Source organism: Phocoena phocoena, chromosome 21 (assembly GCF_963924675.1).
Source record: "Phocoena phocoena chromosome 21, mPhoPho1.1, whole genome shotgun sequence".
NCBI classification, from domain to species: Eukaryota; Metazoa; Chordata; class Mammalia; order Artiodactyla; family Phocoenidae; genus Phocoena; species Phocoena phocoena.
This window is the reverse complement of record NC_089239.1, coordinates 23,254,592-23,268,246: the sequence shown is the minus strand read 5'-3', so window position 1 is coordinate 23,268,246 and position 13,655 is coordinate 23,254,592. Positions and strand designations below refer to the sequence as shown.

At 42.9% G+C, this 13,655-nt stretch overlaps 1 protein-coding gene across 3 annotated transcripts in view; it reads right to left on the bottom strand.

The window, feature by feature from the left end:
* The window catches only part of ACSL1 (acyl-CoA synthetase long chain family member 1), a 49,683-nt gene extending 38,062 nt beyond the window's left edge, over nt 1-11,621 (bottom strand). For all 3 annotated transcript variants that reach the window (XM_065899789.1, XM_065899791.1, XM_065899790.1), the window contains exon 1: nt 11,427-11,621. In XM_065899789.1, the coding sequence (XP_065755861.1) occupies nt 11,427-11,621 (195 nt within the window). The remainder of the gene's footprint in view (nt 1-11,426) is intronic.
* Between the last annotated feature and the right edge of the window lie 2,034 nt (nt 11,622-13,655).

Here is a 13,655-nt window from a genome sequence, read left to right as displayed (position 1 = left end):
ACTCATGTGACTCTTAGTTTGAGGATGGCCATTGTCCTCTGCCAGGGCTGGAAGGAGTCCTTGGTGGTCCTTCCTGCTGGGCTGTACACTCCACAAGGGCAGCAGCCTCTTCCTGCCTGATCTGGGCACACCATGTATTTGCTGAATGAATGCCCATCTCATACCTACTCTGTGACTCAGGGAGGATCAAATCCAGAGTGTCACAGCCTCTATATTTGACTTTCAGCAGCACGGGATTAAAATGCTAAGGCAAGTTCCTCACCATATATATATCCCAACATATGAATGTTTAAATCTCAACCTTTCATGCAAAAGGGTCACCCAGCCAGCATGTGACCTGGATGTCATGAGGTTATCTGGGGTGGAAGTAAGTCATCCAACATGGAGGCAGGATGAGTTATACCCAGAGAACTGGTTCTACATATTAAAAGGTATGAACCCACACTAAGCCAAGCCCTGGTAAGAAGTCTAAACAGTGACTCTGTTAAAGACTGACTGGTTGAGTTACCAGAGGTACATTTTCAACTAAGTTGTGACAGTCTTAAAATGAAGCCTTTAAAACACTAAGGGGCTTCCCTGGTGGCGCAGTGGTTGAGTCCGCCTGCCGATGCAAGGGACATGGGTTCGTGCCCCGGTCCGGGAAGATCCCACATGCCACGGCACGGCTGGGCCCATGAGCCATGGCTGCTGAGCCTGCGCGTCCGGAGCCTGTGCTCTGCAACGGGAGAGGCCACAAAAGTGAGAGGTCCGCGTACCGCAAAAAAAAAAAAACAAAGAAAAACCAAAAAAACCAAAACGCTAAGGATTGGAAGGTATAAAAACGTTTTTACTCGCTACGATGTATTCCCTTCTCTAATTTTTAAGAACAAAACAAAACAGTTAACTTGAGTTTTCGTTTCAGTGCATTATAATCTCATGGTAGGTCTCAAAAATCTTTCCAACGTAATTTGAGAAGACCATCTCAATGTGTGTAAGACTTCTTTCATCAATTGGAGGAATTCACATACTCTTCCTGCCACCTCCTACCCGCAATGGCAATGGTTCTCATCTATACTTTGTAATGGTTTGTTGCCTAAACCCCTTAAACCCAGGCCCACGACCCCATGAGCATCGAGTTCTGCTCTAACCCCACCTATGTCCGACCCGGTCCAGGGAAGGCAGAAGCTCACCACAACTCGCGCAGGCTGCTGTCCAGATTCTGACAGCGCTCTGCCCCTCCCCCGGCCCCCACCTCCACCTCATTCTTGACAGTTTCTGATCCTATTGATACATCCAACCTGTGTGGGGGACCCCAGACTCCGTTTCTTACCCTACCTGTACCTTCTCCTCCTTCCATTACTACCTTTGGACTCATTTGCCTGTAACTCTGTTTTCAGAAGAGTCTGCCCCTGGGTTTAGAAACTCTAGCCACTGACTCGTCAAATTTACCTACGTACACGGATCCAAAGTTTCCTTATTATCCTGCTTTATCCTTTTCCCCCAACCAGAGTCCTAGTTATAGCACATAACTTTCAACTACCGTAATGAGGCAGCAGAACAGAGCTCCAGAACTTCCACTAACTGTATGGTATAATCTCACCTCTGTGGGCTCAGTTACTTTCTCGTGTATAAAATGTGAGGGTTCAAAGAGAAGACCTTCATGGAAGAAGAAACTAACATTTACTGAACACCTCTCTTGGGCCGAGTGGATGCTGCTTGCATCTGTGCAGTCTCTGAACACTGCAGGAGGGAAGGTCCCGTCACTTCTGTTCTCCAGATGAGGAATCTGAAGGTCAGGCTGGGTGAGCTGCCCAAGGCCGCCTGGTTCAAGCAGAGCGGTCAGGTCCAGCCTCGGCCACAGCTGCCCCTGTCCCTCTGGTCCCTTCCGGCTCCAAAATGCTCTCCTACGCCCCGTAACTGCAACTACCACGGCCTGGGCCCTGACCAATCCCAAAGGGTTTCTGGTCACTCCAGCAAAGATCACCTTCACGAGTGGGACATGAGATCTCAATTCCAGAGAACAGGTTGAGACCAGCTAAAATTGGAAAACTTGCATATCACTTGTGAATGTGATTTAAAAGACAAAAACCAAAAAAACCCAGATATACACACAAAAACTTGCTTTCATCCCCTGCTCAAAGTTATGGAGCTACAGTAGAGAAACGCTGTGGAAGACAGAATTCTTCCTGGACACGCACTGTTGCAGGTTGGGAGCTGTACCTGCAGACAGAGGGTAACGGCTCTCTAAATAAGGTCTTGATCAAACCAGGCTCAAAAATTTATGAGAGACTTGGGATTCCGTTGCCAACTCCAGTTTCGCTGCCCTATTCTACAGCGTGTGTCTGTATCACCTTTCCTGCACAGGTCTACAGCACGGGTGCTAACATCCACTTTATTACCCTGATTTGTAAAAGGAAATTTTAGAAGCTTTAACTTATCCAGAACCTCTGTGCTGCTGCTTTATTTATTTATTTTCTTCCTTTTTTTTTTGGCCACACTGTGGGTCCTGCAGGATCTTAGTGCCGTGACCTGGGATGGAACCCACGCTCCCTGCAGTGGAATCGTGGAGTCCTAACCACTGGAAGTCCCCACTGTGCTGCTGCTTTAAAAGAAAAGTGTGACTGGGAAGCAGCCCGTGTGGGTAGTGATGAGATGCAGCCAAACCCAAAGGGCAGATTCCTCTCATTCTCACAGCCATGAAGAGTTTATGGGAAGAGGAGGGTGAAAAAACTGCCTGTGCAAAATGGGAGGGGGGTGTGAAGGTGGGGATGGGCAAATGGTGCTTGCTTGGCTTCAAAGTGGGAACAAAGCAACAATGCTTTATTCGGCCGATCAGCCCCTTCAACAGTGCCAGCCAGACAGGCTCCTGATTAACACTTAATGAATTAAGTTACTCTTTCTGCCATGCAAGTCCATATGACGATGCTAGCTAGATAAAAGTATCTATGTTACTGAGTATCATAATCCCAAATTCAATATTTTAAGTTCTTTTTTAGATATGCAAAGCAAATTTTGTATCTCTTCCTAAGACCTACAAATTCTGAAAATCAGAGCTAAATCTATTCCTATAAGCAAGGAGAAAAATCAGGAAGCCATACCCCAGGTAATGGAATTAGAGATTTTAATTTTCTTTCTGCTTATCTGCAGTTTTAAATTGTTCTACAGAGAACATGTATGATTATTTTAATAAGGCTCAATGACTTTATGCTAAACTGGAACTTAAAAACCACATTGTAAGTGCCTCTCCAATTTCTCATACAATAAGAATTTGGCTTTTTAAATTTTTACAGTTACTGCTTAATTAAAAATATCTTAAATCTATACTGGCCAAGTACTCTTTTCAGAGTGATGGCAATGCTACGGTGAGACACCAGGTCCTCTGCCAGAAGAGAAGGGATGCCAAAAACTTCACACATATTAGAAAAAATTAACTTCTATTTACGTTGTGAAATACTAAGTTTACCTTCTAACTAGAAATAAAATGCAAAGCCAGCTTTCCTCAGTAGTAGTTCATTCTATTTTTACATTTTGGCATGAATTACACCGACATATCATTTTATATATTTTAAAAGTTTCACATTAATGAATCCAAGAAATTGTCTGAAATGAAACAAAGAACCGAAACCCTGTAAATAACAAAAAGGTATTAATTAGGCCAGGGCTTCATTTGGAAGGACACACTCTCCTGCTCGACCATCAGTCCAGGTCAGAGGAGGGCAGGGAGGGGGTGCGGGGCGACCATTCACTGCTACATCTAAAAGTACATGAGGTGATTCTCTGTTTCCCAATGCTTTTCTTTTGCGAGTCATAAATTCTGAAAATGAATTCTGACCTGGGTAGGGGAAAGCAGGAAACTACAGAGAGTAGGTGAAGAGTCAAAGCACCAGGGCTTCCCTGGTGGCGCAGTGGTTGGGAGTCTGCCTGCCGATGCAGGGGACGCGGGTTTGTGCCCTGGTCCGGGAAGATCCCCCATGCCATGGAGCGGCTGGGCCCGTGAGCCATGGCCGCTGAGCCTGCACGTCCGGAGCCTGTGCTCCGCAACGGGAGAGGCCACAACAGTGAGAGGCCCGCGTACCGCAAAAAATAAAAAAAAAAAGAGTCAAAGCACCAGTGAACACCTGGCTGCTTCATCTTTTCTATTAACCTTAAAAAGAGATTCTCAAGGGAAGGAAGGTAGAGCAGGAGCGCTGAGACCCTCCCTTTGGACTTCCCGATCACCTCCCCCCGCAGTAAGCCCGAATTACGGAACATCACTCTCTGCTTGGTTCTTAGAGCGATGAGAGCCTGACCTTTTGTTTGGCCAAGTTAAACACAACCATGGCACCCAACTCTACCTTACACATCTCTTTTTTTTTCCTGATTTTTTTTTTAACATCTTTATTGGAGTATAATTGCTTTACAATGGTGTGTTAGTTTCTGCTTTATAACAAAGTGAATCAGTTATACATATACATATGTTCCCATACCTCCTCCCTCTTACGTCTCCCTCCCTCCCACCCTCCCTATCCCACCTTACACACCTCTTGAATGTCCTTGATTCTTCACACCCATCCTAAATTCTGTGGCCACATTAACCCTGCAGGCTCCCAGTCTGGCCTCATCCTATTAGAACTCCCCAAGTCCCAACTACCTCATGCGAGAGGCACCAGAATCACAACTAACTGCTGAACAATCGTCAACAGGAAGACACCGGAACTCACCAAAAAAAGATACGCCACATCCAAAGACAAAGGAGAAGCCCCAGTGAGACGGTAGGAGGGGCGCAATCACAATAAAATCAAATCCCATAACCACTGGGTGGGTGACTCACAGACTGCAGAACACTTACACCACAGAAGTCCACCCACTGGAGTGAAGGCTCTGAGCCCCACGTCAGGCTTCCCCACCTGGGGGTCTGGCAATGGGAGGAGGAATTCCCAGAGAATCAGACTTTGAAGGCTAGTGGGATTTGATTGCAGGACTTCGACAGGACTGGGGGAAACAGAGACTCCACTCTTGGAGGGCACACACAAAGTAGTGTGTGGATTGGGAACAAGGGGAAGGAGCAGTGACCCCATGGGAGACTGAGACAGACCTACCTGCTAGTGTTGGAGGGTCTCCTGCAGAGGCGGGGGTGGTGGTGGTGGTGGTGGGGGTGGTAGCTGTGGCTCACCTCAGGGACAAGGACACTGCAGGCTCCAGTGCTGGGTTGCCTCAGGCCAAACAACTAACAGGGAGGGATCTCAGCCCCACCCATCACTAGACAAGCAGATTAAAGTTTTACTGAGCTCTGCCCACCAGAGCAACACCCAGCTCTACCCACCACCAGTCCCTCCCATCAGGAAGCTTGCACAAGCCTCTTAGATAGACTCATCCACCAGAGGGCAGACAGCAGAAGCAAGAAGAACTACAATCCTGCAGCGTGTGGAACGAAAACCACATTCACAGAAAGAAAGACAAGATGAAAAGGCAGAGGGCTATGTACCAGATGAAGGAACAAAATAAAACCCCAGAAAAACAACTAAATGAAGTAGAGATAAGCAACCTTCCAGAAAAAGAATTCAGAATAATGATAGTGAAGATGATCCAGGACCGTGGAAAAAGAATGGAGGCAAAGATTGAGAATATTCAAGAAATGTTTAACAAAGATCTAGAAGAATTAAAGAACAAACAAACAGAGATGAACGATACAATAACTAAAATGAAAAGTACGGCTAGGGCTTCCCTGGTGGCGCAGTGGTTGAGAGTCCGCCTGCCGATGCAGGGGACACGGGTTCGTGCCCCGGTCCGGGAAGATCCCACATGCCGCGGAGTGACTGGGCCCGTGAGCCATGGCCGCTGAGCCTGCGCGTCCGGAGCCTGTGCTCCGCAACGGGAGAGGCCACAACAGTGAGAGGCCCAAGTACCACAAAAAAAAAAAAAAAAAAAAAAAAAAAAGTACGGCTGGGCCCGTGAGCCATGGCCATTGAGCCTGCGCGCCTGGAGCCTGTGCTCCGCGACCGGAGAGGCCATAGCAGTGAGAGGCCTGCACACTGAAAAAAAAAAAAAAAAAAAAATGTTAAAATGAAAAGTACGCTAGAAGGAATCAATACCAGAATAACGGACTCAGAAGAACGGATAAGTGACCTGGAAGACAGAATGGTGGAATTCACTGCTAAGGAACAGAATAAAGAAAAGAGAACAAAAAGAAATGAAGACAGCCTAAGAGACCTCTGGACATTAAACGCAACAACATTCGCATTATAGTGGTCCCAGAAGGAGAAGAAAAAGAGAAAGAACCTGAGAAAATATTTGCAGAGATTACGGTAAAAAAATTCCCCAACATGGGAAATAGCCACCCAAGTCCAGGAAGCGCAGAGGGTCCCAGGCAGGATAAAACCAAGGAGAAACATGCCAAGACACATAGTAATCAAACTGACAAAAATTAAAGACAAAAAAAATTATTAAAAGCAACAAGGGAAAAATGACAAATAACATACAAAAGCACTCCCACAAGGTTAACAGCTGCTTTCTCAGCAGAAACTCCACAAGCCAGAAGGGAGTGGCATGATATATTTAAAGTGATGAAAGGAAAGAACCTATAACCAAGATTACCCAGCAAGGGTCTCATTCAGATTTGACGGAGAAATCAAAAGCTTTCCAGACAAGCAAAAGCTAAGAGAATTCAGCACCACCAAACCAGCTCTACAACAAATGCTAAAGAAACTTCTCTAAGTGGGAAACACAAGAGAAGAAAAGGACCTACAAAAACAAACCCAGAACAATTCAGAAAATGGTAATTCAGAACACACATATCAATAATTACCTTAAATGTCAATGGATTAAATGCTCCAACCAAAAGAACAGGCTCATTGAATGGATACAAAAACAAGACCCGTATATAAGCCGTATACAGAGATGCACTTCAGACCTAGGGACACATACAGACTGAAAGTGAGGGGATGCAAAGAGATATTCCATGCAAATGGAAATCAAATGAAAGCTGGAGTAGCAATACTCATATCAGATAGAATAGACTCTAAAGGATGGTACAAGAGACAAGGAAGGACACTACATAATGATTAAGGGATCAATCCAAGAAGAAGATATAATAACAATTATAAATACATATGCACCCAACATAGGAGCACCTCAACACATAAGGCAAATGTTAACAGCTATAAAAGAGGAAATCAACAGTAACACAACAACAGTGGTGGATTTTAAAACCTCACTTACACCAATGGACAGATCATCCATACAGAAAATTAATAAGGAAACAAAAGCTTTAAATGACACTACAGACCAGATAGATTTAATTGATATTTATGCACCATTCCACCTGAAAACAGCAGATTACACTTTCTTCCCAAGTGTACACAGAACACTCTCCAGGATAGATCACATCTTGGGTCACAAGTCAAGCCTCGGTAAATTTAAGAAAACTGAAATCGTATCAAGCATTTTTTCCGACCACAACACTGAGATTAGAAGTAAATTACAGGGAGAAAAATGTAAAAAGCACGAACACATGGAGGCTAAACAATACATTACTAAATAACCAAGAGATCACTGAAGAAATCAAAGAGGAAATCAAAAACTACCTAGAGACAATGAAAACACGACCATCCAAAACCTATGGGATGCAGCAAAAGCAGTTCTAAGAGCAAAGTTTACAGCAATACAATCCTACCTCAAGAAACAAGAAAAACCTCAAAAAACTATCTAACCTTACACCTAAAGGAACCAGAGAAAGAAGAACAAACAAAACCCAAAGTTAGTAGATGGAAAGAAATCATAAAGATCAGAGCAGAAATAAATGAAATAGAAACAAAGAAAACAATAGCAAAGATCAATAAAACTAAAAGCTGGTTCTTTGAGAAGATAAACAAAATTGATAAACCATTAGCCAGACTCATCAAGAAAAAGAGGGAGAGGACTCAAATTAATCAAATTAGAAATGAAACAGGAGAAGTTGCAACAGACACCGCAGAAATTACAAAGCATCCTAAGAGACTACTACAAGCAACTCTATGCCAATAAAATGGACAACCTGGAAGAAATGGACAAATTCTTAGAAAAGCACAACCTTCCGAGACTGAACCAGGAAGAAATAGAAAATAAAAACAGACCAATCACAAGTAATGAAATTGAAACTGTGATTAAAAATTGTCCAACAAACAAAAGCCCAGGACCAGATGGCCTCACAGGTGAATTCTATCAAACATTTAAAGAAGAGTTAACACCTATCCTTCTCAAACTTTTCCAAAAAATTGCAGAGGAAGGAACACTCCCAAACTCATTCTATGAGGCCACCATCACCCTGACACCAAAATCAGAGAAAGATACTACAAAATAAGAAAATTACAGACCAATATCACTAATGAATATAGATGCAAAAACCTACAACAAAATACTAGCAAACAGAATCCAACAACACGTTAAAAAGATCACACACCATGATCAAGTGAGATTTATCCCAGGGATGCAAGGATTCTTCAATATACACAAATCAATCAATGTGATATTAACAAATTGAAGAATTAAAACCATATGATCATCTCAATAGATGCAGAAAAGGCTTTTGACAAAACTCAACACCCACTTATGATAAAAACTCTCCAGAAAGTGGGCATAGAGGGAACCTACCTCAACATAATAAAGGCCATATATGACAAACCCACAGCAAACATCATTCTCAATGGTGAAAACCTGAAAGCATTTCCTCTGAGATCAGGAACAAGACAAGGATGTCCACTCTCACAACTATTATTCAATACAGTTTTGTAAGTCCTAGCCACAGCAATCAGAGAAGAAAAAGAAATAAAAGGAGTACAAATTGGAAAAGACGAAGTAAAACTGTCACTGTTTGCAGATGACATGATACTATACATAGAGAATCCTAAAGATGCCACCAGAAAACTACTAGAGCTAATCAATGAATTTGGTAAAGTTGCAGGATACAAAATTAATGCACAGAAACCTCTTGCATTCCTATACACTAACAACAAAAGATCTGAAAGAGAAATTAAGGAAACAATCCCATTCACCACTGCAACAAAAAGAATAAAATACCTAGGAATAAATCTAACTAAGGTTTACCTAAGGAGGTAAAAGCCTTGTACTCAGAAATCTATAAGACACTGATGAAAGAAATTAAAGATGACTCAAACAGATGGAGAGATATACCATGTTCTTGGACTGGAAGAATCAATATTGTGAAAATGACTCTACTACCCAAAGCAATCTACAGATTCAATGCAGTCCCTATCAAATTAACAATGGCACTTTTTACAGAATTAGAACAAAAAATCTTAAAGCTTGTAAGGAGGCAAAAAGACCCTGAATAGCCAAAGCAATCTTGAGGGAAAAAAACAGAGCTAGAGGAATCAGACTCCCTGACTTCAGACTACACTACAAAGCTACAGTAATCAAGACAATATGGTAATGGCACAAAAACAGAAATACAGATCAATGGAGCGGGATAGAAAACCCAGAGATAAACTCAAGCACCTATGGTCAACTAATCTATGACAAAGGAGCCAAGGATACACAATGAAGAAAAGACAGTCTCTTCAATAAGTGGTGCCAGGAAAACTAGACAGCTACATGTAAAAGAATGAAATTAGAACAATCCCTAACACCATACACAAAAATAAACTCAAAATGGATTCAAGACCTAAATGTAAGCCTGGACAGTATAAAACTCTTCGATGTAAACAGGAAGAATATTCTTTGACATAAATCACAGCAAGATCTTTTTTGATCCACCTCCTAGAGTAATGGAAGTACAAACAAATATAAACAAATAGGACCTAATGAAATTTAAAAGCTTTTGCACAGCAAAGGAAACTATAAACAAGTCGAAAAGACAACCCTCAGAATGGGAGAAATATTTGCAAATGAATCAACGGATGACGGATTTATCTCCAAAATACACAAGCAGCTCATTCAGCTCAATATCAAAAAAACAAACAACCCAATCCAAAAACGGGCAGAACACCTAAATAGGCATTTCTCCAAAGAAGACATGCAGATGGCCAAGAGGCACATGAAAAGCTGCTCAACATCACTAATTATTGGAGAAATGCAAATCAAAACTACAATGAGGTATCACCTCATGCCGGTTAGAATGGGCATCATCAGAAAATCTACAAACAACAAATGCTGGAGAGGGTGTGGAGAAAAGGGAACCCTCTTGCACTGTTGGTGGGAATGTAAATTGATACAGCCACTGGAGGTTCCTTATAAAACTAAAAATAGAATTACCATATGACCCAGCAATCCCACTACTGGGCATATACCCAGAGGAAACCATAATTCAAAAAGACACATGCACCCTAATGTTCACTGCAGCACTATTTACAATAGCCAGGTCATGGAAGCAACCTAAATGCCCATCGACAGACGAATGGATAAAGAAGATGTGGTACATATATACAATATGTATACAATATGTATACAATACAATATAATACAATACAATGGAATATTACTCAGCTATAAAAAGGAATGAAATTGGGTCACTTGTAGAGACGTGGATGGATCTAACGACTGTCATATAGAGTGAAGTAAGTCAGAAAGAGAAAAACAAGTATCATATATTAATGCATATATGTGGAATCTAGAAAGATAGTACAGATGGACCTGTTTGCAAGGCAGAAACAGAGACACAGATGTAGAGAACAAACATATGGATACCAAGGAGGGAAAGCGGCGGGGGTGGGGTGGTGGTGGTGGGATGAATTGGGAGATTGGGATTGACATGTATACACTAATATGTATAAAATAGATAACTAATAAGAAGCTTCTGTATAAAAAAATAAAATAAAATTCAAGAATTAAAAAAAAAGCTTAACAAAACCAAAAAACAGATGTACCATACTAATGTTAGATGTTAATAATAGCAGAAATAGATGTGGGATTTATGGAAATTCTGTAATTTTTCTGTAAATCTAAAACTGTTCTAAAATCTCAACTAAAAAAAAATTGATATAAAGAAGCAATTAATGAGTATGCAGCCCAAAAAAACAAAAAAAAGAAATCCCTGAGTCCTTTTTAACCCCTGTGCAATGTGTTCCAGGTATCAGACACCCACAGGTGAAATCCTTCTTTCTCTAACAATTGACAACCCTCTTCTCCGCTGAGGGCAGGGACCCTGTCCCTGTCCTTTCCCCTCTCAGGATCCTCCGGGCACAGCTCAGAGCCCAGTGCAGGGCAGAAGCCCCATGAGATTACGGGACGAGCCTCTGCTCCATGTGATGTGGCCAGACACCCAAGCAGCATCACTGCCTGTGTCCCTCTGCCCTATTTTTTTGCCCTCCTCTTCTCATCACTGCTGAAATTCTGTTTGGGGAGCACATTTCAGTTTACAAAGTGCCCCACCAATATCTGCTTGTGATTAGGATCTTGCCCGACGCCGCCTTCGATGGGGCCTGGAACCTGTGGAGAGAGAGGCAGAGGCCCGGGGGCGGCCAGGCTCCACTTACCGCCACCTGCACCGACTGCATGGCCAGGTCGCACGGTGGCTTCAGGGCCCGCGGCCGCGTGGCATACCAGAAGGTGGTGAGCGCCGCGAACGCACCGAAGCCCATGAGTGTGTTGGTTGGAAGGGTGCGCACGTACTGCCGGAAGTCAACCATCTCTGGCATCCGAAAGAACTGGGACAGCTCGTGGGCTTGCATCGTCCTGGGTTGGTAGCACCCTACACCGATATCTGCCGGAGAGAAAAACGTCACGTTCATTCCAGGGTGGCGCAATGCTGCTCCAGACTCCCCGGGGCCGATCATCAGCTCGACGCTGGCTGACCAATCGGGGGCATTAAAGCCACAGGCTGATGGTCCAGGTCTTTTCCTGGCTGTTAAATCTCATTTTTCTAAAAACATTTTAGGAATTCGTTTTACTTCTATCATCTTGTGTAAAGTTTTCGTTGACCATATTAAAAAGATTTAGTCACTCAGAATTCCTGCCATAAAATGTTCACAACAAGGGGCATAAGTTACTATTTTCCTGCCTTATATTCTCTCTCTCGTTCTGTTCCACCTAATCAAACACACTCAACTCTCATTATCACAGCTGATGGGGAGAAGAACAGAGAGCAGAAAGTAGCCCGAACCACCCAAAAGCCATCAGTTTCCATTTCTTCTGACAAAGCTCAGCACAAGCTCCCCAGCTGGTGAAGGAGACCAAGCCGGGTTTTGAGTGGGCCCCTCACCTTCCCCACAAAAGCAGCCGTATAAGCGCAGGGGAATCTGGCGTTGGCTATTCTAACAAAACAGTGTCACTTATATTCCTCAAGCTATTATAGCTAAAATAAATGATAAAAGGGTGTGCATAAATATCTAGAGATATTTATCTAGCAAATATCTAGAGAGATTATAGCATAGTATTTGAGAGAAAGTACAAAATAGTATTTAAGATCCTAGATTCTACAGCCAAATCCCACCCCCCCCCAGCTTATCAGCTGTATGACTGGGGACAAATCACTTGCCCTTTCTGTGCCTCAGTTTCCTCAACCATAAAAACAGCACCTATCTCACAGGGCTTTTATAAGGACTAAATGGTTCACATAAAGAGCTTAGAATGGTGTGAGGCACCACAATGTGTTCAATCCACGTTGGGCATTATTATTATTTCCTCTACTGACATTCTGTGATTAGTCCTGCATGGAGAACAGTAAGAGACAGAGGTAACAAAAGATGACACAACTACGAGGAGTTTACATACAAAATTAAGAAGCCAAAACACACAGAAGAAAATCAGATGAACAGCCCCATATATATATTAAAGCCTCAAATTGAATATTATAAACAAGTTATATACATATATCAATGTAAAAATTAATGTGCAGTACAGAGAACAAATAAGAATAATTCTAATTAGAAAATTATTGATGAATAACTGCTCTAAAGTATGTTTGGCAGTACAGGGAGGGAAATCCTAGGAAACGATCTGAAAGACTTTTCTGAAAAACTGCCTGGCAATGCGACGTGTTAACCTTTATCATTAATTCAGACGGTATTTTTGAGCTCCTTATTTTATGTTTTTTAAATAGCTAGGTCCCAAGACTGAAAATCGTTTTTTTTTTTTCCAAATATAGAAATCCTCTTCAAATTTAACTCTACATCACCGTATATATCTTTTTACAGAGCTGCAGAATATCAGGGGCTTTCACTGGCCGTCAGCTCTCTAGGAGGCAATGTAATGCAATCTTGTGCTACAACAGCCCTGTGTAGGCATACATACACACACACAGACACACAGACAATTTTGAGCTTTAACATGACAACAGAGAAGGAGCAGGTAAGTGCATTTCTGCAGGTCATAACTGTGCAGAGAAAGCACCAGCACTTATAAAACCACTCACCATCTGTGCCACCAACAGCTGGCTGCTGGGTGACACACCCCTGCAGAAACAGACTAGGCCGCGGGGTAGGGGCGGAGTAGGGGGTGGACGTGCTCACCCGGTGCTTAGCCAGCCTGCCAAGGTCTCTCAGGGCATCCGTCACATGCGCAGTCCTGTGCTGCTGCCCACTGGGCTAAAGGTAACTAGCAGACAAAGTCCGTACTTGACTTCCCAAGAGAACAGACAGTGGAGGATAGGCCAATGAGAAGCTGGGCGCAGTCACCCCACTGGGCAGGGACAGGACCAGTGAGTGTCAATGCCGGTGCCAGTTCCAAAGACAGACACTGTTTTCTTTCTGCTCAGCATCCCAAGA